General features: G+C 39.4%; 1 protein-coding gene across 1 annotated transcript in view; it reads left to right on the forward strand.

The window, feature by feature from the left end:
• The window catches only part of PDXK (pyridoxal kinase), a 53,743-nt gene extending 29,115 nt beyond the window's left edge, over window positions 1–24,628 (forward strand). The window contains exons 3-11 of the mRNA XM_074904497.1: window positions 801–905; window positions 3,733–3,816; window positions 5,742–5,788; window positions 7,813–7,898; window positions 8,712–8,757; window positions 11,453–11,564; window positions 12,945–13,081; window positions 13,644–13,710; window positions 14,440–24,628. Of these exons, the coding sequence (XP_074760598.1) occupies window positions 801–905; window positions 3,733–3,816; window positions 5,742–5,788; window positions 7,813–7,898; window positions 8,712–8,757; window positions 11,453–11,564; window positions 12,945–13,081; window positions 13,644–13,710; window positions 14,440–14,552 (797 nt within the window). The 3' untranslated portion in view covers window positions 14,553–24,628. The remainder of the gene's footprint in view (window positions 1–800; window positions 906–3,732; window positions 3,817–5,741; window positions 5,789–7,812; window positions 7,899–8,711; window positions 8,758–11,452; window positions 11,565–12,944; window positions 13,082–13,643; window positions 13,711–14,439) is intronic.
• The last annotated feature ends 1,154 nt before the right edge of the window (window positions 24,629–25,782 follow it).

Consider the following 25,782-nt stretch of genomic DNA (forward strand, 5'->3'; position numbering starts at 1 on the left):
CTGTTTGCTGAAATCAGTTCAACTTCTCCCAGGTAACTTCACCTTCCTTTCATGTCTCAGCTAAGAATATTGGCTTGTAGTTCTTAGAGGTCATTCAAGGATAAGAGTGTATGGATTTTATTTGTCTGTTTGTATTGTCTTTCTGACTCATTTGCCTCCTCCAGGACCCTCAGCATTAAAGCTGTACTGTTTTTGGAAGAAAATCTGTCAGATGATGTTGTATGTTTAAAAGCATCCATGACAGTGTTCTGCTGTGCTCACTCTCTTTGTTACATGCAGGTCCCAGTGAATGCTGTATCTGATGGGTGCAGCAGCGCTGCATGCCTGTGTCTAGACAGATCCACAAGCCTGTTTAAGCTTGTCATCTGGCTGTCAATCCTTCTCTTTTTTTTTTTTTAATAGTATAAAATAACAAAAATTGATTATACTGACTCAGTTTTTCAGTGAAGTCTAAAACACGTTTGTCCCCCTCTGCACATGAAAGGGATGGTTGTATAGGCTCCATGGGAAAACTTACAGGAGCTTGTGTGTGCTCTGCTTGATTTGCTGATACATGGACAGTCTCAGACTTCTGTGTAGTCACTCTAGTTCCTTTGGGAAACAGAGGTGCTAAGAAGAAGTTGAGCATGTTAACTGTTCTGATGACAGCAGCTTTAATTCGGCAACAGTGTTTTGCAGAAGAGAAGGTGGAAATGCTTTCTGGTGCTAATATCTGATACAGTCCCTCCAAGTGTATAATCTGTGTGGTCCTGAATAAAAAAATCTAGCTCCTGAAAAATTGTCTGGTATTTACTTTGCAGGTTATGCCCACTGGAAGGGTCAGGTGTTAAATTCAGATGAACTTCATGAACTGTACGAAGGACTTAAGCTGAACAAGGTCAACCAGTATGATTATGTACTCACAGGTAAGACCTTGTTCCTTGGAGTTCCCATGAGATGTAAAGAAATAAAAACCATGTCCTTCCTTATTCCAAACCAAACATTTTCCATCCTTTGATTTCTCCTGCAATAATATCTATATATTATAGTCTCAACTGCTCATGCTGTTTAGTTTGAAACAGCCAGTGTTCTCCAGCCTGAAGGTTTTAACTGGATGAGTAAATTGATCCTCTTGTATAGTTTACAGACTTGTACAGGCCAGTCATGTACAGGCTTAATTAATGCTTGGGAGTGCCTCTACTGAAAAAATCATAAGGCATGTCTGAGTATTATTTTTAAATTTATTATGAAGACATGAGTTTAACCCTTTCTCCTAAATTTGCAGTACTGACACTGCAGTACTATAGCATGATTTGATACACAGTTATCAGTCGTAATTTCTCCTAATTGATCTTTAAGTGATAGTGCTTGGGATACTGAGCAAAGTATAAGCAGGTTGGATTTTGGTTTTGACTCTCATCTCTCTTGATTTTTTGCTCTCTTTATTACTCTCTGAGTGATTACAGTTCTGCAGGACATAATGACTGTGCAGTATTTTCCTTTGCTTGCCACTAGGTGGAAAGTGTTCATAAATATAAGCAAAGAGAACTCGTAGAATGCTTTATAGTGCTTTATAGAAAGGATAGATGCTATGTACAATTTTTATTAAAAACCACTTCTCATCCAATTCCTGCTTCTCAAATGTAGATTACCAATCGGGTTTCAAATCAGTAAGAGCTATGCATCTGGTTTAGATTACATTATCAATTTTTTATAGCAGTGAGCAGTCACTTTTTAAAGGTAAACAGAAATATATCGTCAGATTTGACTTGATTTCATGGCTTCCACACGTAGGAAAGTGCTTTATACACAGGAAAGACTGGAGGCTCTAAGTGTATGGATTGTAACCCCAAAGCAGTCATTCTGACTTGAAGGGTGCGGCATGTGTGAAGAGTTACTGTCAGTTCTTTTTCAGGGAGTATCTCCAAAGTAAAAGAGACTAAATAGAAAATAGACTGAACTAAGGTTAAGAAATTAATTTCAGCATAAATGGGTTCTTCGTGATTGAGAAATAGACAAACACCCTTTCTTTCCTTGAAAGAACTCAGAGAGGACATTTCCAGGAAAAACACACTGTATTGTAGGAGTTTTCAGGAGATGTTAGTATGCAAATTTGTAAATAATATTTGAGTAGTCTTTTAGCTGAAATGTTCCTTTTTTATTTTACTTTTGACTCTTGGAAGAGACCCCAACTCCTTGCCTTCACTGTCTTGTACTGGCAAAATGGATGTAAGACATTAAAAATGATAGAAGGAAAAATAGAAATTTTCAGCAAAAAGAAATTTTGGCGAAAAAACCCAATATCTATTAATATGAATTTTTAAATAGGATTTGTGGGTAGATGGGGCAGTGTGGTCATATTTGTTTAAAAATATCTTTCAGTGTAACCATTTTCAGTATGGACAAAAAGAAGGTATGGGTAGAAATGTCAGTAGTTTCTTAAGATCTAATAATAATCTCAGTGTTCCAGTGTTCAGTTGTGTTGTGGCTGAACCTAAAATTCAGTTTTTTTCATTCAGGGCCAAAAGATGGATTTTTATATTCAAACAGAAACAGCGATTCACTATAGTGAGCAGCTTTACTTTGTACCTCCAACAACCTGGATAGATTCAAACACTGAAAACAAATTAATTTGTCAGAAGATGGAATTTGACTGTAATTGTATGTTTGATGACTGTAGATATCTTGGATGAGGTGGAAGTGATTATCTTTAGGCCGGTTATACAAAATAACCTTTAACTTTTGTGACTGTTAGTTACTTGTAGATCTCCATATACTTTTTTCATTTATAGTAAAACACTCAAGGTAAAAGATAAACTCCAGTTCAGTGTAATTTTTTTTTTTAAATACCTCTGTCAATAATGTTAATCATACTCTGTATTTTTTTGCAGCCAGTCTACCATCACAGGTCATTTTAAAGAAAAATCTTTGACTTTTTTGACTGATTAGCAGCATTTCATAGACATAAGACAAAGCATTTTTTGGCCAAAAATCTTGGAAGATTTTTCCATTTTTCTGCAACATTTAAGAAGTGATCAATTTCATGAGTTTTAAAAAAAAAAATCTCCAAAATGTATTTTTAAACATTTTAGTAGAGTGATCATTTCCAAGCTGAAAGTTTGAAGAAGCTACCTTGCTAAAAATAATACTATTAAATGAACTAAAATAAATGAAAATCAAATTATTAATTAATAAGTGTTGTAAATAAAGTTAATACATAAAATTAATATATAAAGGAACATATTCTTTTATAAATTAAAGAAATTAACAATTGAATAAGAATATCAAGATTAATTTTCTGTTGCAGTAATGTGTTGTACTGTATCAGCACCAACATTAATAATAATTTAAAAACCTGCTTCAAACCAGAGTACAAGAAAAGTATATGGAATTTAAAATTTCTTATTTACTACATGAATAATAGTACTGATTCAGACTACTCTTTTGAAGAAAATGAATGTTTTTTCCTTTCAGCCTGATTTTTTTTATATCTGTGTTCAAGCATTTTGAAGTTGCATGAGCACTTCATGTATAATATACTTTGTAAACGGATTTTTAAGGTTATATTTGTTGTTGTGCAAGCACTGTCTGAATACGTCTTCCGCCTATTATTCCTGAACGAAATAGTAAACCGTCTTTTCTAAAAATGCATTGTTCCAAAGAATGAGAAGTATGTAGCATTCCTATCAAAAAAAAAAAAAAAAAAAGGTGTTCATGAAGATAAGACTTCAAAAGTGTCTTTTTTTCCCAAAGGGTATACAAGAGACACATCATTTCTTGCAATGGTGGTGGATATTGTTCAGGAGTTGAAGCAACAGAATTCTAACCTAGTGTATGGTAAGGATGTGTATTATAATCCTTATAGTCCTTTCTGCTTCATCACTATATATGCCCTTCACTTTCATGTTTCACAATAAAAATGCAATTCTGATGTTACTGAGCATGTCACAACCACTTTGTGCTGTGATCTGGCCTGGACCAGTTTCGTTTCAGCATTTCTTAAGTGTTGAGGGAGTTGGGTTTTTTACCTTTCTGATTTTATGCCTTTCAGTATGTTTCTTGTTGTATGCTATGCAAAGGAAAATGTACCTTGAGGACTGTTTCTCTGTATCAAAGGAAACTTTGTAAAATCCCAGCTGGCTGCTGCTGTTCATAGTTGAGAGACATAGGCTGGAAGTGCTGATAGCTGAAACCTCTCCTTGATTTCCAAGTCAGTCAAAAGCAGGATAGACTCTTCATGTTGCCCTGCCATGGTTTTGTGTTATATCCCAGAAGTGTCTTACTGTGCCTTACAAGCTTCCCAATTTAGCTTAAACTCCAAGGCTTTTTTTAACTCTGGTGCCCTCTGCTAAGATTACCTAGGAGCACTCAAAGAGCAACAGACTCTAGCAACTGCTGTCATTAATGTGTTATGTCAGGCTTAAATCTGTGAGAAAAGATTCTCCTCTTTCTTTCCTGACTCGGAGTGTTTCAGGACTTTTGAATGTAACTGGTGTAGGCTTGAACTGAGCAAAACATTTAGAGTGACAGGGCAAAAATCAGTGGGGATTTAGTGGGATAAAAAACTGTGAATGATGGTTTGAGCCTGTCATCTTCAGGTTCAGTTAACTGTGTGGTCAGGAACCATCTAGAGTGGTTCACAGGATTTGCAAGGTATAATACTGCAGAGTGTGGTATCTGACTTAAAATTAACAAAGCGCAGTTCTCATTTAGAAAAACAGAGCAGAGATGTTGTCATGAGCTCAGATTTTGTTGCTTTTTAGCTTTTATTAACACTGTTGCATTGTCAGGATCTCTAGAGCCTTGTACTAGTAGGTGAAAGCTAAGAACTCTTGGAGTAGGAGAAGAAAGAAACATCTAGCTGTACAGAACAGGAAGGAAGTGGTCAGATGGTGAGAACACAGCTAGTCTTCTAAGATCCTTTATATTTACTAAGTACATTATAATGTAAGGAAAATACTTTAAAAATGTAAAACAAATTACCCTTTTTTTACTCATAGAAACTTCCTTAAATACTGATTGGACTTTGATCCCTTTGGATTTGTATTTCTTTTTTGTCTTCCTAAAAGCTCTTCTGATACAATGAACAACGTTCCTTTTTAAAGTACAAGGCTAGGCTGTTTCCATCCTCGCTTTGAAACTAGCTGAGGGCACTTGGAATGTGTTGGTAATACTGCTGATGATTCAGAACCTGTGCCAAATGTGTGTTAATATTATTACACCAAGTATGAGTTTGTGTACTTTGGCATGGATATTCTTCTTGTTTCATTATAATACACATAATTTTTTAAATGTGTACACACAGCATTTTGATGTGTATGTGTGGCATATATCTTTTTACACTAAATTAAAAATAGGACTCTTCACAGCTATTAGCTTCTCCTATGTTTCTTCCCCACCATACTACTATTCCAGAGTTTTGGGTTGGGGAGTGAAGGGGAGTGCTCTCTGCATTTTCCATAACAAAAGCCCCTTTATTCCCAGCAGTCAGACCCTCTCATCCTCATCGCCTTCAGACTTTACAACGTGGAAGCAGGTAGGAGAGGGTGACTACAGCCCTCTGGCAATTGTTTAAGACGTTTCAGAATTGGCAACCACCCGTTAAAAATTTCAGGTTGAGTGTGCTGCAAGAGTTGTGAGTATATAAGCGATCAGGTGCTCAGTGCTGTTACATAGCCACTACTGTTACCTAAAACTTTTCCCTCCCAACAGGGTCTCTATAACTACACCCCATTTCTAAAGCTAGATTTATTCTGTTACAGTGTGCGATCCAGTGATGGGTGACAAATGGAATGGAGAAGGTTCTATGGTTAGTACTTACCTGCTTGAACTCTCTGTGTCGTGAATATTTGCTATATAAACATGTATAAAGATTTATTAGTTTTTAAACACCAGAACTAAGCTACTTTACCTAATCATTGCTTTGGATCCTGCATCAACTTTGTACTTTAATTTCCTGTATTTGAGTACGTTTAATATCTGGAAGAATGATGGCTGCATAGCCCTGGGATTATTTCTAACTCTCTGCTGAGACAACAGGTGGAATACAGACCCTGTCCACAGGAAAATATTTCCCTGCTCCCCCTCCTTGTCTTGCTGGAGTTCCCTCATCTTCTGTGAAGAGCTCTGTTTTGGCTGGTAGCCTGGTTGGCATTGTCAGTGATTGTGTGAATTGACATACCACTTGAACCTAAATTAAGATGACTTATTTCATCTGAGATCCAACAGCTGTTAGGCATTGGATCAGTGACAGAAAGGTCTGTGTGCCAATGCAAGACTGCATACTGACAAACATTCCTTTTTGATCAAAACTAAAAAATAATTTCCATAAAAATACAATGTGGGAAGACAACAGCAATAATATGGTATTTTATGTTTTCTTTTGCCTTAGCTAGTCATGCACTATAAATTCCTCTTTGTCCTTGTACATTATTACAGTTTACCTGCTCATAAAGTATCACATGAAGTGGCACTTAGTAGTAAATTTGCCATTGCTTTTGTGTTCCGTTCTTTCATTTTATGTCTATTGCAATATTTATTGTCTTTGGCGTTTTCTAACAAAGCAGAGATCTAGCAGATCTAGAGTCACCTTGCAAAGCTTTAGCTCTTGGGAGAGGGCATAAACCATGGACCTATATATCTTGTGTCTTCTGGGTGGAAGATAAAGTAGATGGAGGAAGAGGAGAATATTTAACATGCAACCCACCAACTCATTCCTGTCATAAGAAATAATGAAGTCATTATTTAAAATGCTTCGGTTTAGATGTGACCTAGTCTTGCATTTCTGTCTAAAGGCAGGGTCACTGTGACATCATCTCTGTATCGTGACTGCATGAGTGAGCTCAGTATCAGTATAATGGGTGTTCTGGTAGCACCAAGTGGTCAACACTGTGGTGGGGTTGTACCTGTGGTTGATACGATTGGAATGGGAGACAGTAACACATGGGCACATGTATACATGCACCCTGCCCTTGCGTAGCATATGAGACCGAGAAAATAAAACATGGACAAAAGGGGGTGTTAATCCTGGTTTAGTAAATGGGGTTCTGCCAAAGAATATTAACTACTAGTAAATAATGAACTTTTATTAAAGATAAAGATTTTGTTAAGCTGAATTACAGCAGAGCTGGAGAAGGTGAAGTGACCCCTGTACCCATCTAACCTGCACTCCTGGCTGAGCTCCAGCGTGTGCCAAAACAGCTGATGCTTTTATGCTCTGAGTCTGAAGAACATACAGGCTGGTGGGCTCCTGTTATGTCTTAATGTATATCACCTGCTTAGACAACCAATCTCCCCTTGCTGATGGACCTTATTTAGCTGATGAAGATGGGGTAAAGATGAAACAGACAGGCAGAAAGGGAAGCATTGGCCCTTATTACTTGAAGAACTGATTCTGCAGGCAGCAAAGTATGCTGGTGTTTTGCTAGACTTGGGTGCAACACAAGCAAAATATTTTTAATGTCCTTATCAGAAGTACTTTATAATTTACATTCTGCATAGTCTTCTCCATGTTGGCACGCTGTATTTCCTCATGCTGCTGAGTCACCTTGGTGAGAGGGAACCCCAAAGTTTGTCATCCAGGCACCACTTCCTTTTAATGCTGCCAGTTTAGGCCTGTCTGCTGAGCAGTGCTTCCTATCGCCTCCAGCAAAGGAAGGGCTGTTGGGTGTACTGGCAGCAGCTGAAGGGTGCACTGCCACTTCAGTTTCTGCTGCAGAGCAGTACACTGGGGGCTGTCAGGTTACTTGTTGACAGCATGAATGATGGTTGAGGGGAGTTGCAGTCCCACATCTCAGATGCTGTTGACATTTCATACTGTTTCTTCTCCTGTAGTATGTGCCCAAGGATCTCCTCCCAGTCTACAGGGACAAAGTTGTACCTGTTGCTGATATAATTACTCCTAACCAGTTTGAAGCTGAGTAAGTACTTATTTCCTTTTATAGCCAAATAAACTTGGGGACAAAAGCAGGGGAGACTGATACCCATTCTTAAATTTGTCTCAATACAGTGCCATAATATGTGTGTGTTGGGTTTTGGTTTTTAGCTGTTACTTTCAAGTGGTGCTTTTCAGCAGACCTCCAACTGTTCCATATTGGAACCAATAAAAAATCTGGGAGTTACATGAGGAAGAGTTTTCTCTTCTTTTCTCCAGTCTCTCATTTTCAGGATTATATCTTGTTATCTCCAGAGGCCTGTATCTAGGGCACGTTGAAAAAATACCTCTCTTCCCTTCCCTGTCTTTACCCATTCCTAGGAAAATTTTTATTATATGTCAGAGTAGCAAAACTGAAATAGTTTGATTCAACCCCCCAAATTAAATTCAGAAATACCACCGTGGCAACACCTCACAGGAGTTAAGAATTGAAATGCCTCCTGCCTGTCCTGACTGCATAGCTGTGACTCTTTGGTCGGGACATTATCTGTTGTGATGCATCGCAGGCTGTACCCCTAAGGGCATGGAGCAGCTACGTGGGAGATAGAGGGACTTGTGAGAGAGTTTTATGATACAGGGATCTTTACAGGAGGCAGGTTAGGACTGGTGTGAGTGTGCTTCAGAAGCAATGTGTATCTGTGTAACTTTTAAAAACAGCAGTCTGGTATAGCAGACCACGTAGCTACAAACTGTTTAGGCCTGTATGGTGCAGTCCAAGCTTTCTTCCTTTTAAAGTATAAACAAAGCAGTCATTGCATGGAGAACTTGTGCTCTTTTAAGATTTCTGTTTCATTCTCAGGTTACTTACAGGCAGGAAGATTCACACAGAAAAAGAAGCTTTAGAGGTAAGTAGGTAAGGGGTAAGATGTGTAAGATCTCTTTCTGTATTTTTGCCTGCAGTTCTGCAGTTTGCCATTTGCCTTTAACCTTGAAGTCACTTTGGCCTCTATCCTTACTCCCCATTAATCATTAAAGCTTGTGCACTCCAGACACAAACCACTTTCTGTTCTAATGTCAGACTTCTGAAGAAACTTCCCAAAAGAACTACAGATAAAGGCATTACAGTGGTAATGAGTAGATCTCTGTGAGCTTGTTTTCCTGCAGTGTAAGAAGGGTAGCAGCAGCACACACGGCAAGTAACCACACGCTGTCAGCGCTGTGGAAATGCACTTGTTTGGGCTGAAAAAACTGGGTGACCCTGAGCATTAGAAACCTGCATGAGTCGCTCCCTCTGCTGTCCACATGTGAGTCGTGCAGCAGCTATGCTGAGTGTTAGGATAGCCGTTTCTCCATCTCCCACAGACTCTCTTCAAGGAAGAGAGCTTGCTAGCAAACTCTCGCAAACATTGCTTGAATACACTCTGAATCTTTTCGTGACAACGTTTGCTAGTGCTCTGTTTCTCTTCCTTAAATTGATTCAAAGGGGTTGAGACCTTGGTTTCAAAAGGACAGATTGCACAGATGAGAAACCAGACTGGGAGTAATACCCTTTGGGTACTTCCTGGTGAAAGACAGACAAATCCCCAGCATTGATAGCTGCTGTCATCACCATACAGAGATGATAGATGGTCAACAAATATACTGCATTGAGGGGTAAGGATTTACCCTTTTACACAACCTGAAGAAAATAAAAAGCTGCGGGACTTGGTGATGAAGGACAAAATAGGAATATGGTTTTACTGGTGTCTTGAGAAGGGCTGAGCAATTTGTTCTGTTGACTGGTCAAGTGCTTTGATAATGGTCTGATGTTATTTCTTCCAGTTTGGCTTTGAACTTCAAAGGAACCCAAAATCTTAAAACAAACAGCAGCTGTAGTGGCACCCTGGAGAGTAGCTGGGGTCTATCAACCCAAGTGTTTGTTGTTTTTTCCCTCCAGCAACGTCATGCAACATGGGTTGATTACCGTTTCTTCACAGCAGGAAGCAGCTCCAAAGATCTCAGATCTTTTAATTTCCCCCACACCCCAGTTTTACATTACCCCACTGTGCGGGACAAGGGTGATGAACTGTGCGTTGTGCCACTAGCCGCTAACTACAACTCAGTTCTTCAATTCTCATCCTCACCTGTCTTGAACCACAGTCTTGAGAACGACACTATTAGCTGAGCAGCCATTAGTTTTAGGTTTGCATATTTCAGCTGCAAACACAAGTTGCATGTGCTGAACAATTTTACAAGTTAGTTTTCTGATACTCTGTCTGATTCATGTGATAGCTCTTATTTGTGATGGGTTTAAAAAAAAATCTCTTCTACAGAGATGAAATTATATTTAGGAATGGAAACATTTTAAAAATAGTTGCTTGCAGGTTATTATATTTTAATCTGTCTGTCTCCCTGGCTGCATCTCATAGGTCTATCCTTCTGAGTAATAATCCATGCTGGAATTTGTCCCCTTGGGAAATGGTAGGAATTCTGGCATCGATTTCCCCAGTGACATGCTTTAATTCGTTTCTTTAGCAAGACTAGTGGCAACAGTATAGTCTTCTGACATACAATTAAATATGATTTAATATTAGTGTAGAAAGGGCTAAGTCCTACAACTAGAAATACTGGTGATTGGGTCCTTGGTGAATTGTGTCTGAGAAGTGAAACTGAGTTTAATATTACTTCACAGGTTGATTATGTCAGCATATGCTGGTAAATTTACTGCTTCTTTAAAACTCAGTTTTAAAGAAACTGAGATAACAAATCACAGACACAACCAATGTCTGTGCAAAGAGTTCTGGCAGTTGAAGAAACTTGGAGGCTTAGACAAGAAAGAAAAGCAGTAGACAATTAAAAAATAGCAGAACTAAATCCTTATCATTCAGCTGCTCATGAGTCATAGCTAGCCTGAGAGGATTTTTACTGAAACTTATTTTATCTTTTTTTTAATGCTAAACTCATTATTGAAGACACTCTTCTGTGAAATGAAAATCACTTCTGTAGCAACCAGTTGTGATGTCAGAAGTAGAATATTAAGGAGTTTGTGAGGAACACACAGTGAAAATACAACTGTGAAAGTACATAATTTACAGGTGTAATGTGGGGTTTGAAACAGAATGAGAAAAGAGGATGAGGGCAGACACACTTGTGCCTCTGATTTAGCTCTTTACCTCTTCGTTTTTGCTAACTTTTAAAGTACTAGCTAAATGAGACTTCACGACCTAGAGTTATTGGCTTTCTAGCAAGTATTTCAAGATGCCAGCTGAGGTGCATGTGCCTGTATATTTGTTCTCTTGTTATTTTGATAATATGTTCTGAAAACACAATGCAGACAGAAATTCTGATCACAGCTGAAACAGAGTATTCTTTTCAGAGGAGCATCCAAAGATAATACAACCAGAGATGTCGTATATTTTAACAAGAGTGTATGTTTAAATATGGATGTTTTGATTCACCGATTTTAAATTCAAGTGAATTCTTTGAGCGGAAACCATTTTTTCTCATTACAAAAGATGCCAAAATAAGGTGTTTGTCAAAAATCCTCAATACTGTGAATGATGCAAGGTTTAATCAACACACATTGCAGTCAGTGATTCCTGCATTTTTGCACATGGAAAGGTAATGGACATGCTCCATGCCATGGGACCAGAGACTGTGGTGATCACAAGCTCAGATCTACAGGCACCTCTAGGAAATGACTACCTAATTGCTCTGGGAAGCCACAGAAAAAGTAAGTTATGATCTCCTTCATTAAGCTGTGCTTTCTTTTAACCTGTCCTGTGCTTTCAGTTACTTTTAAAAGTAGTTTCATCTGACCCATCTGTAATGCATGGAAGGAGCTTAGACTCTTAAGTGAACTTCTCCTACAGTAATATCAGAGAGTGAATGGGGCTGCTCCATGAGGGGAGACAAGCTGGGAGGTGAGTGTGATCATAGCACAGGCAGAGCACTGCCCTCACCAACAGGGCACAGTATCTGAGTGACATGAGCAGAACAGGGGTGATAATGGAGAACTGGTCCCACTGACAGTCCAGTGATCATCAGAGAAAGGTGAGACAGCAAGATCCAAGATTTGTCTGGAGGATTCAGTCAGTAAGTCAGGACAGCAGAGCTGTACACAGGTACACTTGACAATATAGCTCAGGCAAGGGTGCTTGTGCCCAGGCCTGAGCTTCCATACAGCTCCTGGGCAGGTGGGCAGAAGGTGCATGAGTGGATGATGTCCTAGATGAGGTGGGTCAGGGCTGTTAAAGCCCCTAGTAGTGGTCCTGACATGCAGTAGTGGTATAAAGCAGGAACTTTGAATGTTTTGAATGCTTTTTAAAAAAGTTACACTGTTCTGTTAGCAGATTGTTCCCCCCTGATAGGTTGTAAAATGTCCTTCTACTGCTTCTTTATATCCCCTTCTCTACCATCACCAAGATTCACTGTGTGTTTGGACTGTTGCAGAATGAGAAGTGCATAGTTGTGTGGGATGGTATATGATCTCATTTTCTTGTTCATCTAAGGGATCTAAATGTGCGTATCACATTCTGGAGTGCTGAGAAACTGAAAAAATCAGATATTTAAAACAGATTCCAGTAAGAATCCAGTCAGTTGGGTCTTAGCACTCAGTACATGCCAGGTCTGGAATAAGTCTGGTCATTTCAGTGGTGATTACAATATGGCACATGGATCAGATATGCTCTGCTGATGTTTACAGCTGCTCTTGTGCCTCCATATAACCCAGAGATACTCTGGGTTATGGTTTGGGATGCCCCATCTAGGATTCAGCAGTCTCCATAAATATGCACTTTCCTGAGCAAGCTGCTGGTGCTGTCTAAATGAAAATAGGTGATTATCAATCCTTCATGAAAATGAAGGTGCTAGCAACCTGCTCCCTCTAAAGTAAAGTACGTACAATATATAAATTGTCAATGCTATCCCAGCTTGGCAAAGTTTTGAAAGGCTGCACCTTTTAAAAGAGCTAGTACAAAGTTTACACTATGCCTTAGTATCTTTACGTTCCAAACGAGAAAGTAATTCAAATCTGGTGATCGCTTTTAAATTATAGTAAATGCTGTTGTATTCATTGCTGCATTTGTTACTTAACTGTCTATCTGTGTTGTAGCTAAAGCAGATGGTACCAAGATGACACAAAGAATTCGAGTGGAGTCTCCTAAAGTGGATGCTGTCTTTGTTGGAACAGGAGACTTGTTTGCTGCTATGCTTTTGGCGTGGACACATAAGCATCCAAACAATTTGAAGGTGTGGGAGAAGTTACTCATCTCTCTGCAAGTTTAGATTATGTTTCTTTTTTTTTAGTTACTTTTAATTTATGACATTATTTAAAGACTTCTGTTCTGGCTTTTTTTCCTCACCTCAGAGATAAAAAAGCAGAATTCCCCTTTTGCCAAAACATTTTAGCTTGTATAACTTTGGATGATCCCATTTCAATTACATGGATTTTGTAATTTTGCCAAATAAGATGATGTTCTTTCTAGAGAGAGTGAGACTGCGTGCATACTTGTAATTATATTTTTTACCCACACTTCATAATCGGCACCGGAAATCATTTATCGGATCTATTTTTCTGTTTCTTTCCTTTAAGCACATACTGTTCTTGATATGGGTGTATGGTGCCTGAAACTGGGTTTGGGAGAATAAGAGAGTCTAAAATTTTTTTTCCCGAACTCTGCATTACATAGTTGGCATCCTGTTTGCATCTTGTCAGTTATGTTTTTCTCTTAATAGCAGTGGTTTTGAAATAATAATATTAAACTAGTCAGCTGAAATTTTACTAAAATCTGAATATATTGTGTTAATGCAGGTGGCATGTGAAAAGACTGTGTCAGCCATGCAGCATGTTCTGCAAAGGACCATTAAGAGTGCAAAAGGTAATTCATTCAAACCTTGTTCCCTTGTTTTGTCTGGACTTGCATCAGAAGAAACAGTCAAAGAGCTTTCTGGGTTTCCTGACTACAGCCCTTGGTGCAGAAACAGCCAGAGAATCTATGGAATGAGAGCTTTGGTAGTCTTGTCAGTGCATGTTCCTTACTGTGTCCTCCGAGCCTATTTTTGACAACACCCGACTGAAGATGTCACTGTTCAGCTTGTAGTGGGACTGCAGTCATGCTGAAACAGTTGAGGAAATAAATGCTGAGTTTGACGTGCAAGAGAGCTTCTGTTTCAAGTGTAGCTCACTCACTTTCCCTTTGAATGCATGTTTTTAGTACTGGGAGGGGTTTATCAACTAATAATAAACTGTCTGTTCACTGTGTTGGCCTTACGAGGAGTAATTTTTTTCAGCTTCTCTCTCCTTGGAGTTCCCACATCTTTCAGTTCCTAAGGAGGTCCAGATGGAATCTGTGGGTTCTCGGAGCATGTCTGTGTCACTTTCTAATAACAGTAGAGCCATGTTTTTTTCCTGGAGAGAGGTGCAGAACAGGTGTGATAAGAAATCACAGTGCTGACCTGGATCTTCCACCTTGGAAGCCTTTAGCAGGGGGTAGTAAGGGAGACTGGTGGGGGGAGGAGAGTATTAAAAACAGTGGGGTAACAGAACAATGTAACTTGTTTCTTTTTGTACTGCTGTTTTTAATGACATTCTGATGTCATCTTTTTAGCACAAGCTGGAGAAGGAAACAAACCAAACTCAGCCCAGCTGGAACTGAGAATGGTCCAAAGCAAAAAGGACATAGAAAACCCAGAGATCATAGTGAAAGCCACTGTGTTATAAAGGCTGTACGTCTCCAATAACGCACAATGTATTGATGTCCTCATTTCTTTCCTGTAAATTGTAATATTTGCCTTAGATCCGTGACAGAAACCTGACCTTCATGAAATAGTGCCCAGCATAGGCAGATATCCACTCTCAAACATATGTGCTGGCCTTGCTCAGTTTTAAAAACAAAACAGTTAGTGTGCATTGAAGCATATTACCAGGTATCAAAATGGCTGTCAAATTCACTTAGTCTGTGTAATTACCCAGGGCAAGAGAGTACAATGTTCCTGCCTTGCCGAAGATGTGAATTTGCTAATGGAATGCTTGACTGACTGGAAAATATATTTCAAGGTGGCATCTAGTGCCAATGGAGTTGGCTTCATGCTCCCTTTTCCTGGAGATATCTGGTTACCTATTCTGGTATTCAGTATCTCAGCTGCTATGAAACTAAGCAGGGTTAAAACTACACACAAAGTTCTGGTTGTGTGTAGGAGTACTTTGAAGATGTTTGGTGTTTAAGTGACCTTGAGGTGTCATTCATGTTACTGATAACTGCTCCTGTTTCTCATCTATGAACAGCTGCACAGTTTCAGTTTTTGCAGGTACTGACTGCTTATTTCAAATGTCTGTGGGTACTCCCATGATTTTCTTCCAAAAGCTGCTTCAGAAACATCTTAATTAATAAAATAATATCTTTATTCAGTAGCACTGATTAGAAGTTTATAGTTCTACCTCCAAGGCCAGGTTTGATTCTTTGTTTAGCTTTTAACTAAGGACAAACATTCTGCAAGGATGAAAGAGAAAGCGGCTCTTACCCTGAAAGCTGGCCACCCTAGTTTGTTCTTCATGGGTGGATGTATTTACAAACCACATGGGGTACTTCCACTTAACACTAGTGAGCACTATTGGCAGGCTTATCAACGAAGCAATGTAATAAAAGTAATATTTTTAGTTTAGTAAGGTTTAGTAAGTTACATATGTTTACCAAATGCAGTGAAACATACAAAATTAATTTGTTCATAATGTAAGTCCCTGCAGCCTACACTGATTAGAGATAACAGAAATGCGTTGTTGTTATTATTAATGTATCTTTATTTCAAAATTCTGCTTCATGAGGCTTCAAAATGGGATCCTTAATAATTTCAGTATCCTATACATCACGGCTACATATTGTACCAGTAGGACGGATATACTGACAGGTAGTGAGTGACCACTCATACTTCTGTATGATTTCTGTATGGGACTGAGGTTCTTGCCTTTCCCAAGATGAGGTCTAGTATGTTGTTAAATCCAAATTCAGTTGATGAGCTTCACTTGTCTCAGACAGCATAGGGAGGTTAAAATTGCACTTCTGCTTGCAGTACCATGAAGCCAATTTGCATTAGTGGAAAGGGCTGAGTTTTTCATGACTACCTGAGTATGCTCAGGAAACTCACTCTCGGGTATCTCCCAGATACCTTTCCTGCATCTTCTTTATCACACCTGCCTGACTGACAGTGTCACTTGCATAGCTTGGGAGTCCCCAGAAGAGCTGGTTTGGAGAGTACTTTGGCCACCGGAGTCTTCTCTTATCCCACCAGTTTTGTGGATTTTCTTCCATTATAAAAGTTATTTGGTTTCACCTAGTAGAAGAAAAATTTATCCTTAAAGTGAATTTTTAGCTGAATAGACTTTTTTTTTCCATGGAGTAAGATTTCATAATTAGTACAGTTGTGAAATCCCTCATTTTCAGTATCTCTGAAGCAGATCAAATTTAAGAGATGAACATGTTTTGCCATAAATGTGAGGCAAACTTCAGACTTTTGCTCTCAACAACTAATATAAATTCAATTTTCTCTCATGCATTTGGCATTAAAAATTGAAAAAAAATCATATCACTTCAATTTTAAGGGGAAAAAAACCCCACAGAAATGACCTACAAAACGTGACTCTACTGCCACAGTTTTTAGTAACCACTGCCGTGAAATAACTTTCTAGCAATAATAATTTTGGTGATGTGAACAGTTGCTAAAATTAGCAGTCAGTAACAGAGATGAGCTCATGGCTGATATCCAACAAGTAAAAAGACATGAACTATCTTAACAATGTGTATAAATAGCTGACGGAAAGCAGTGAAGAACAAGGAGCCAGGCTTTTCTCAGTTTCATTTCCCAATGAAGAGATAACAGGCAATGGGCACAAACTGAGATACATGAAATTCCATTTAAACATTAAAAAAATGTAAGTCACTGTGAGAGTGATCAAACACTGGCATGGGTTGCTCAGAGAGGTTCTGGGGTCTCCATCCTTGGAGATATTCAAAACCTGACTGAACATGGCCCTGAGCAGCCTGCTGTACTTGACCCTGCTTGCCTAGTGGGGTTGGACTAGGTGATCTCCAGAGGTCCCTTCCAGCATCAACCATTCTGTGAAGTACAATGAATTGCCTTTCTCTGCAAGAAAGAAATCTACAAATTGATGCAAATCTTTTTTTTTCTTCCTGAGACAGAAACTTCCAGCTAGGAAATAGCTCAGTATTAATAATTTGCCCCCTTTTTTAGATAAGCTGCTTGGGCAGTTGTACCAGGAATACAGTTGCCTTTTTTGAGACAGTTGGCATTGATTAAATAAGTGTTGTGTGCCATATTCCAAACATCACATGGAAGTTTAAAAGATAAACTCATAGTTAAGTAGTCTAATTTTATAATCCCTACCATCGTCTTGGGAAGACTGGATCAGCATACTGAACTTCCCTGCCTGTAGATAACATGGTCAACTTTGTGACGTTATGCTTGACACCCTCACCCAGCTGTATCCAGTTTTGCAGCTCCTGTGGGTCACATACAAAAATCTTCAGATGTCCAAGCTTTGAGACCTCTACTGTGTCCCTCAGATTGGCAAGAATTAGATGAATCCCAGGAGCAGTTCACATGGAATAAATGATATGTGATGTCTGCAGTCCCATGGCTCCAGCACAGATGTCAGCTGAGTCGGGAGGTGGCTCCTGGTGTGCTGTGTCCTCTAGCCAGGGCTGTGGCTCACCCCACACCCTCTGCACCAGCGTTCGCTTCATCGCCAGTCACATGACATGTCCCGGCTTGGGAGCTGCCTTGGTCACAATTAAGGGTGGCCATCCCTGCACTCGTGCAGTGCAAAATTGAGGTGGTTCTGTTGATCCCCTGATGTGAAGAACTGGAGAGGAAGCTCAAAGTTGGCCTTTAAATTTTTTTTAAAGCAGCAATAAGTATACACTGTCAAAATTTGCTGTCAAAGAAGCCCTACTTGTAAGCATGTACTACAGAAAAGCCCTTTTAGTAAGTGTGAGACAGCACAAATTTTTTACCACTAAAAGAAATAGAATTTCATAAGGGAACTGAGAGAAAGGCAAGGGCTGTTTTTTTTTTTAAATAAAGAAGCATGGAATTTATGAAACTTAAAGCTACCTTGCAAACAAGGTAAAAACCATAATCAACTGTGATCTTCCAGTAAAAGAGAAAGTGGTATGTTTGGAGCAGCTTATACCTGTTGGGTGTGATGTTTTCTCACTGCTTCAAAGACTAGATTAGTTCAGTAATTCAGACATACCTTAGAATTTCTGACATATCCACATTAAAACAAAAACCAAAAAAGCAAAAACAAAAACCCACCAAAAAACGCCAAACAAAACCCAAACTCAGTTTTGTGCTCAATTTGCAAAAGTTCATATTTTGCTGGATTTTATACCAATGGGTTGCTAGCTTCTGCTGAAGTCCTGGGAGTTGCTCCTATGATACCTGTTTTAAACTCCCACTGGCCTGATATAAATTAGGTCAGGTTTATGTCTTCAGTGAAGAATTGGGCTTAACAACTCTTGCCAGGAACAAACATCAGAAATAATCTGTAAATATATTCTGTAGCTAACATTTTGTAGTCACAACAGCCTAACAGGTATTTTTAAATGTCAGGGTATACATACTTAATACTTGGATGCATTTTTATTTGTTCACAGTTACACAGTGCTTTTTCATAATGTTTGCATAACAAAATTAAAGACTCAGCACAGTCCTGTTCAATCTTTTATTTCCTCCTCTGCTCCTGCATGTAATATCTGTGTCTATTTCTGAGTTCCTACTATCTTTCTGTGGTGCAGTTGGAAAGTGTTGGAAAGTATTAAACAGTTGCCCACTATTTATTTAAGGACTTGGAGGAGACTTATCAGGGTTGTCTGATCCACTTGCAGATCCTTAGGTAAAGAAAAATGGTTAGTCTAAACTAGCTTAGGTCCCAAATGATGACAAAATAACAAGCACTTTAGCTCAGAGAGTAGAGTCAATAACTAATGGATAATCTTCTGTGACCGTCCTAACAGCATCAAAGGTGTCTGTAACCCCCCAGTCCAGCTGGGGACTGCTAACTTCCCTGCCACGCGTACTCCCAAGTGTACGTGTGAAGTTAGCAGCAGAGGACACTTGTAATGCTTAAGAACGTGTACTCATGGAAGCGGTAAATGCTTTGTGTTTGTGTCCAGTCAACTTCCCCACTATTCTTTTTTTTGCTTACTGGAAGTAATTTATATTGAATCCCTTTTTTTAAGAATGATCTTTGCAGTGTACATGGTCAGCCATTTTGATTACTGCCAGCGCACTCATTTGCAGAGCCATGGTGCAGGAGAGACTAAAAGTTGTTTACAAATGTTCTACTCTATTCTGAGCTCGGATTAGTCTCTACAGGCTTAAAATTCTCACGTACCTCTTTGGGAGACATGCATAAAGACATTGTGCTAAAACCAATGCTGTTCACGCTCAGTATAAAAATTTAAGAAATCTGCAGTATGAATTGTTAATGTTACTGTTTGTTTGCTGATTATTATCATGAACGGGAAAAATCTATAATCAATGTGTTATACAAAAAAATACTGCCTTTTTGAGTATCTTAAACTGTGTCTTGATTGGATGGTGTTAATTTGTTGTCTGAGACTGTTATGGTGATTGTATTGATTTATTTTATTTTAAAATATGTGGCAAGGAAGATTGTAATAAAAATATCTACATTTAATATACCGTGCACATACATATTGTTAGATCCTATTTTTGAATATGTTAATCATTTCAGAATTAAACAGAACAAGAACAGTTTGATAGTCTTGCTGAATAAAGTGGATGTTATTAAAGGTTTCCTTAGTTATATCCTAGTATACAGAAAGGGTAGTTAATGGATGAGTGCATATTTGTGCACTGTAGTCATCTGCTTGTAAGATAGTAGGTGTGTGGAAGTGAGTAACATCCTTATCTTTTTTTTTTTTTTTTTAAAAAAGAAGTTTCATGGGAAGACAACTGCTGGCATTCTGTACCACTTCTTTTGTATGCTTCTTACTTGCATGTGTAGGACCTCTCTGTCTTGTGCTCTTTATTTCTGAACACATGGTGGGAAGAAGGGCTTGGAATAAGAACCACAGCTCATTTTGGGGTCTCTTTCTTGTACAGCATCTAGCTGCACTTTCCTTCACAGAATTTTTACCTTGCTGTGTAGGTTAGAGCATACAAGACTATACAGTAGGAAACAATTGTTCCTGCGTGTCAGAACAAGTGCTTCTGTCAGCACTCCGCAGCGTCTCTGCTACGGCAGTGTTTTGTGAGAGGGAGGGAGCAGGTATCCAGTTTAGTGAGAGCACTGGTTATTGGAGAAGGTGCTACATCATTATGGTTACGCCACGGGAGAAGTTTAGCTTATATTTTTACTACAGAAAACCACCTCTCCTGAGTAAAGGTCCTTGCCCATTTAAAGAGTACATTTAGAAGCTGAGACAAGTTACAAATTTTGGTCATGCTGAAAACAAACTATTTCTTCATAAATGGAAACACGACCCCTTTTTTATATCCCATTGCAGCCTTATTGCCTCATTGGCTAGTCATTCAACTCCTCTTAGAATCACAGAATGTGATTATTCAGAGAGCTGTTCTTCATGAAAGGCATTGGCTTCTGGTAAATGAGAGTCTACTGCTGAACAGTTTTGCAGCTTTCTAAAACACGTCCGTGAAAGACATATCAACCATGGAAACTAAGCTTTGAGCTGTTCAGTCGCAGCCCCAAAAATAGCTCTTCTCTTTTAAATAAACAAGTAAAACAACGACTTTATACGTGCCTGCAGGAGCAGATTTAAGGTAGATCCACGAGGTCCAATCCGAATTTGGAGGAGTGTGCCCTAATCTCCCAGCAAAGGGCTTTGAATGCAGAATGCAAGGGAGCTGATACTGTCAGCACACTTTTTCAGGAGAACCCAAGCTAGTTCTCACATTTTCCAAAAGGGAAGAATGCAATTTGGCTTTCAGCAGCCTAGGAAAGCTCCCGTCTGCTTCACCAGGAAACCAGTGCCAGGTGATCAGTGCTACCAAACCAGCCCCACCAGCCACCAGTTTGGTGCTTTTACTACTCCAGCAGCAATGGACCTCGAGGCAGATGGGATGCTCCTAAGTATGGTCCTAAGTAAGCAGGCATTCCTGACTCAGTGCCTCCACAGTGCAAATAATAGTAATAAATCCACAATTTGCAGAGCAGTGAACAAGGCAGCACATTATTCAGATAGAGAAAACCAGCAATATGAGAAGGCTGTGCCATATGTTACCACTGAAATCACGTGTACTCCTTACCTATTGCCCTTGTGGTTGCATTGCTATTTAGAAAAATCTGTGTGTAGAAGAGCGTAATATATGTACTCTGTGTGTGTGTGTGTTGAAGCTTTATTTGCAGTGTGGTGGGGGTGGGAAACAGAATTTGGGGGCTGGCTGTGTAGGCCTTCAGGATGTGAGCAGAAGGTCTTAAAGAATTATATTTTTATAGATTGTACTGAAGCTTTGGGTCCCAGCCACACATAGCCTTTTCTTCCAGAAAAGTAAAATGGTTTGGAAAGAGAGTCAGGTGGCTGTAACATAGTAGGGATAGTACAGCCCCACCAGCCCTGGACAAACTGAATAACTTAATAAAAGATGCCTTTTTAAGTAATATTTTTTTAGTGCTGAATTGTTAACAAAGAAATATTTATGAGCAAACTTTCTATGTACTTAAAGTTTGTGTGGTGCTTTGTACTGATTAGGTGGACTTGTTATATGTTTACACATCTTAATGATTGTCCTTGAGGCGTATGTAGTAATTCACTGACTTTTATGCCAGAAAAACAATGAAGTTCTGTGTAATGGCAAGTTATTTAATTTCTAATGACATTGTAGGCTTTTGTAGTGTTTGTGTATTTTTCTGGTTGGTGGTTACGAGTTGTATTCGTTCTGCAGTAAGGCTTGTACGCTTGATTGTAGAGAGAGGCAATAGGATGGTAGATACCGTTGTTTAAAAAGAAAACCCTAAATATTGCTACCTTATCCATTACAAAATCAGGTAAGTTATGGCATAAGCCTGAAATTTAGATTTTGCATTGGAATGAAATAGCAAATACATCTAGGGCAGGTTAAAAATAAGTGAAGGATTTGTTTATTAAATTAATTAAGACTGGGGGATCTTAAAAATGCTTAACAGCAACATATAAACAGACAAGCCAAGAGACTGGAACGAAACTAGCTCGTTCACATTTTATGAACCAGCTTGTGCTGAATGCATGCAACAGAAAGATGAGTATGCTAAATGGGAGAAAGTGAAGAATTTTTTTTTTGTGTAGTTTGTCAGTTGTAATAATGTGAAGAATTTTAGTAGGGTGATCTGAATTTAAATTCATAAATATATTAGCTTTCAGAAGAGTTGAGTTACCAACAAAATCCCATTCAGTCAACAAGCAAGCTGTTAGCATGTTTGAAAATCATTTCTCCATCTTGCTATACTTACTTGAGTGTCTGTTTCTTATGGTGACAAGGGCTAAAGCACAACTGTCCATATATATATATATATAAATATATATATATAAAAATATAAATTTTTTTGGTTGTCATTTCGGGGTTTTCTATAAAATGCAACATAAATCAGTTTGTGGACTATGGTTCTCTGCTGAATGTTGTGCTCCTACCACAGCAGTTGGTGATCTGGAAAAACTGAGCATCATTTATTATGTCTCTTTTAAGAAACATGGCAGCATCCTCACCACGCTTCTGAATAAATCACTACTGCAAAAAGTAGAGGTGAATTTATCCGAAGTTTTTCTCTCAAGAGTTTCTGAGTTCTGGGTATTGTTAAAAGAGAAGTACTTCTGCTTTGCTGAGTTAGCAAGAAAAATATCACTGAGATTATTAATGCATTGTTGAGGAGAGAGGCTCTGGAAAGGAACAGCTATGTTTTGCATGCTTCACTGGGCCTGGCTTTTCCTCCCCTGGGGATCTGTGGGTGCAATATACCCATGGTGGTGGCAGAGTGACTGTTTTGCCTGCACCCTCCCTTGGGGGAAACGCAGAGGAGTTGTTCCGAGCCAAAGTTTTGGTTTAGCACAACTCTGTAAGTGCTTTAGAGTGCATGATGAACAGCACACTGCTTTCCTGGCTGTAGTGTGCAGCAGCAGGGGTATTCCTGTTTTAGTAACCTGGTTTAGCCATGCAGTTTCCCTAGGCTTCATCTGTAGGCCAGGGAGAACAAGAGACTCTAAAAGTGAATTATTGAGATGATTTAGTCTAGGCTCTTGTTCTTTGGAAAAGAAAGGTAGAGAATTATCAGCTGCTATGATAGATCTAACTTATCCAGCTGAGCTAAACCATAAAACTGTGCCCTAACCTTCCTCCCCCATCACTTGTGCTGGCCCTGGTACTTGCCTGTCCCCATAATGAGTGAAGTGAAGAATCTAAAACCAATGGGGAATTTATCCAGCCAAAACCCCTGAAGTTTTCATCCTCTTCAGTTCCCCTAACCATTTCATCCTGGGAACAGGCAGGCAATTGTGCTGCTGCTAGGGAGGCGTTGGGAAGATGCAGCTGGACAAAATGGTTGAGGATGGGGTTGCATCTTGCAATTCTGGGTAAGCAGAACCTCATTGCAAAGCTGCGCTGTTAGTGGTAAAGAAAATAAACTTTTATCAGCTAAGCACTTGAAAGAAGAGCTGCAGATTTAGTAATCTGAGTTTGGTAGTAATCCAGCCCATCCCCTGTATCGCAGAAACATTATAGTACTAAAAGATTTTGTGTGATTGTTCTTAATCATCTATGTGATGTTCGTGTCTATCAGAGTAGAAAATAGGATAGAATAAAGCAGTTACCTAACTAGTAGCACTTGCATAGTGTCAGAATTATCCAGGCCTGGCTCTTTTCCTTCCTGTCCCCTCTAAATAAGGAAGAAATCACATAAATAAATAAATAAATAAATAAATAAATAAGGGAAGTTATCTGGGAATTTAAGTGGCATTAGTATTTATTTTTGGCTACAGATTTTTAAATCTTACGACACCAAAGGTGTCTAGTTCACAAGGGATTTTCAGAAGATGCCTTGCCAAGCAATGTGATACAGCCTGTCACAGCTGGCTTGGAGCACAGCACGCTTCTTGTGATATGCCTGTGACACATGGTGTTGGGATACCAACATCAGATGAGTACTCCTGTCCCGTGGCCTACATTTAGTAGAGCACATGTATTCACATGTGCAGTATATGTGAATTCCCTTGCTAAGGAAGAAAACTGGAGATGTGACGATGGAAGGAAGTGCAGGAGAATTTAGCACCGTCCAGTGATCTTGTCATTTGCTGTTGGTGACTGATAGTGCAATGTCTCCCTTTCAGTATTTTCTTTCTGGAAGATGGGAGGGTGACAGCCTGTGTGCCGTTTTAATATGCTTTTAGCTGGCTGAATGGGAAATAGAAATCAAAATGGTTAAAAGTGGAGGGGAGGGACAGCCATGAATTTGCCTAAGATCTGAGTAGAAAAAAATTGAGATTTGTCTCTAATTCAGAAATAATTCAATATTGACAAAATGAGTGCCATGTCTTCAACAGGGAGTAGGAAGAGGCCAATATTTAGGGTTTTTTCCCAAAGCACATTTAGTCCTGCTCTACTATTTAGTGAAAACGCCCAGTGCAGATGCCACCAGAGCCTCATCTCGTGAAGTAACGCTGTAATAAGGAATGTGGTTTTCTTGTGAAAGTCTTAACCTCTTCTTATGAAAATAACACACAACTCAGTATTTTCATGGTGTGTAAGTGAAATGTAATTTTTTTTCTCAATAAAATACGTTTCCTTTCCTAAATGTTTTTGTTTGTTTTGTTTTGTTTTTCCCTTGGTGATGTTCTTTTTCCCCAGTTAAGTAGGAGAGATCAATCAGCTTTACCAGAGATGGTAACTGTGGCATTCGCATTCTGGCATTTTCCCCCTCTCGCAAATGCCTCCTGTGAGTTACTCGTCTGAGCCTTGTGCCTGACCTGCTGCGAGTTACCTCTCCTCTGCTTGCCTTCCACCTCCGGGAGCTGTGGCACGGGGCAGTGGCCTCTGTAGCCATCTGGCTGGAGCTTTCCTCCTGGGAATCCCACATAAGGAAATCTCATTCCCTGATGCAGTGCCTTAACGGGCTCTTAACTGACAGTCACCCCCCACTTCCTGCAGCTCTGGGTAATTTCAATTATTGTGAAGTATGCCTAAAACCCTGAAGGAAAGTATTTAGGCCTGCTTGTGCCAGGACATTTCAAAACCTTACCATGAGGAATAAGGTTAGGCAAACCATGCTGGATTTCTCTGAGAATTTGAGGTATTTAAATAGACTCTGTTTGCAGTTACTGAGGTTTCGCTGGTTGTAAATTATGTGATAAGAATGGGCAGTAAATCTCAGGCCAGTGTCAGAAGGGGGACCAGCCTGCCGGCTGCTACTGAGTTAGGTCTCCTGAATGGTCTCCCGAACAGCAGGACAAGAGGAGAGAGATGATGGCAGCTACATGCCTTCCTGATCATGTCTTGTGAGCCTTGATTTATTCAATTATATTTACATGACTAATCCAGACACTTTCTGAATGCTAATTTGAGGTGTAGGTGTGCTCTTGAATGATCAGTGTCCCCCTGCTAATGATCTGAGTACAACCATCATCACAGGACAGAACAAAATAGTAGACTAGACTAGACTATTTCAGTTGGAAGGGACCTACAACAATCATCTGGTCCAACTGCCTGACAAGTTCAGGGCTGACCAAGTTGAACTGTGGGGCCCAGAACTGCACACAGTACTCCAGGTGAGGCCTCACCAGTGCTGAATACAGTGGAATAATCACCTCTTTTGACCAGCTGGTTTCACTGTGTTTGATGCACCCCAGGATGCAGTTTGCCATCTTGGCTGCCAGGACACACTGAGCCAGCCTCCTGCCAACCAGCACCGCCAGATCCCTTGATGC

The sequence above is a fragment of the Athene noctua genome, chromosome 1 (assembly GCF_965140245.1).
Source record: "Athene noctua chromosome 1, bAthNoc1.hap1.1, whole genome shotgun sequence".
In the NCBI taxonomy this organism is placed as follows: Eukaryota; Metazoa; Chordata; class Aves; order Strigiformes; family Strigidae; genus Athene; species Athene noctua.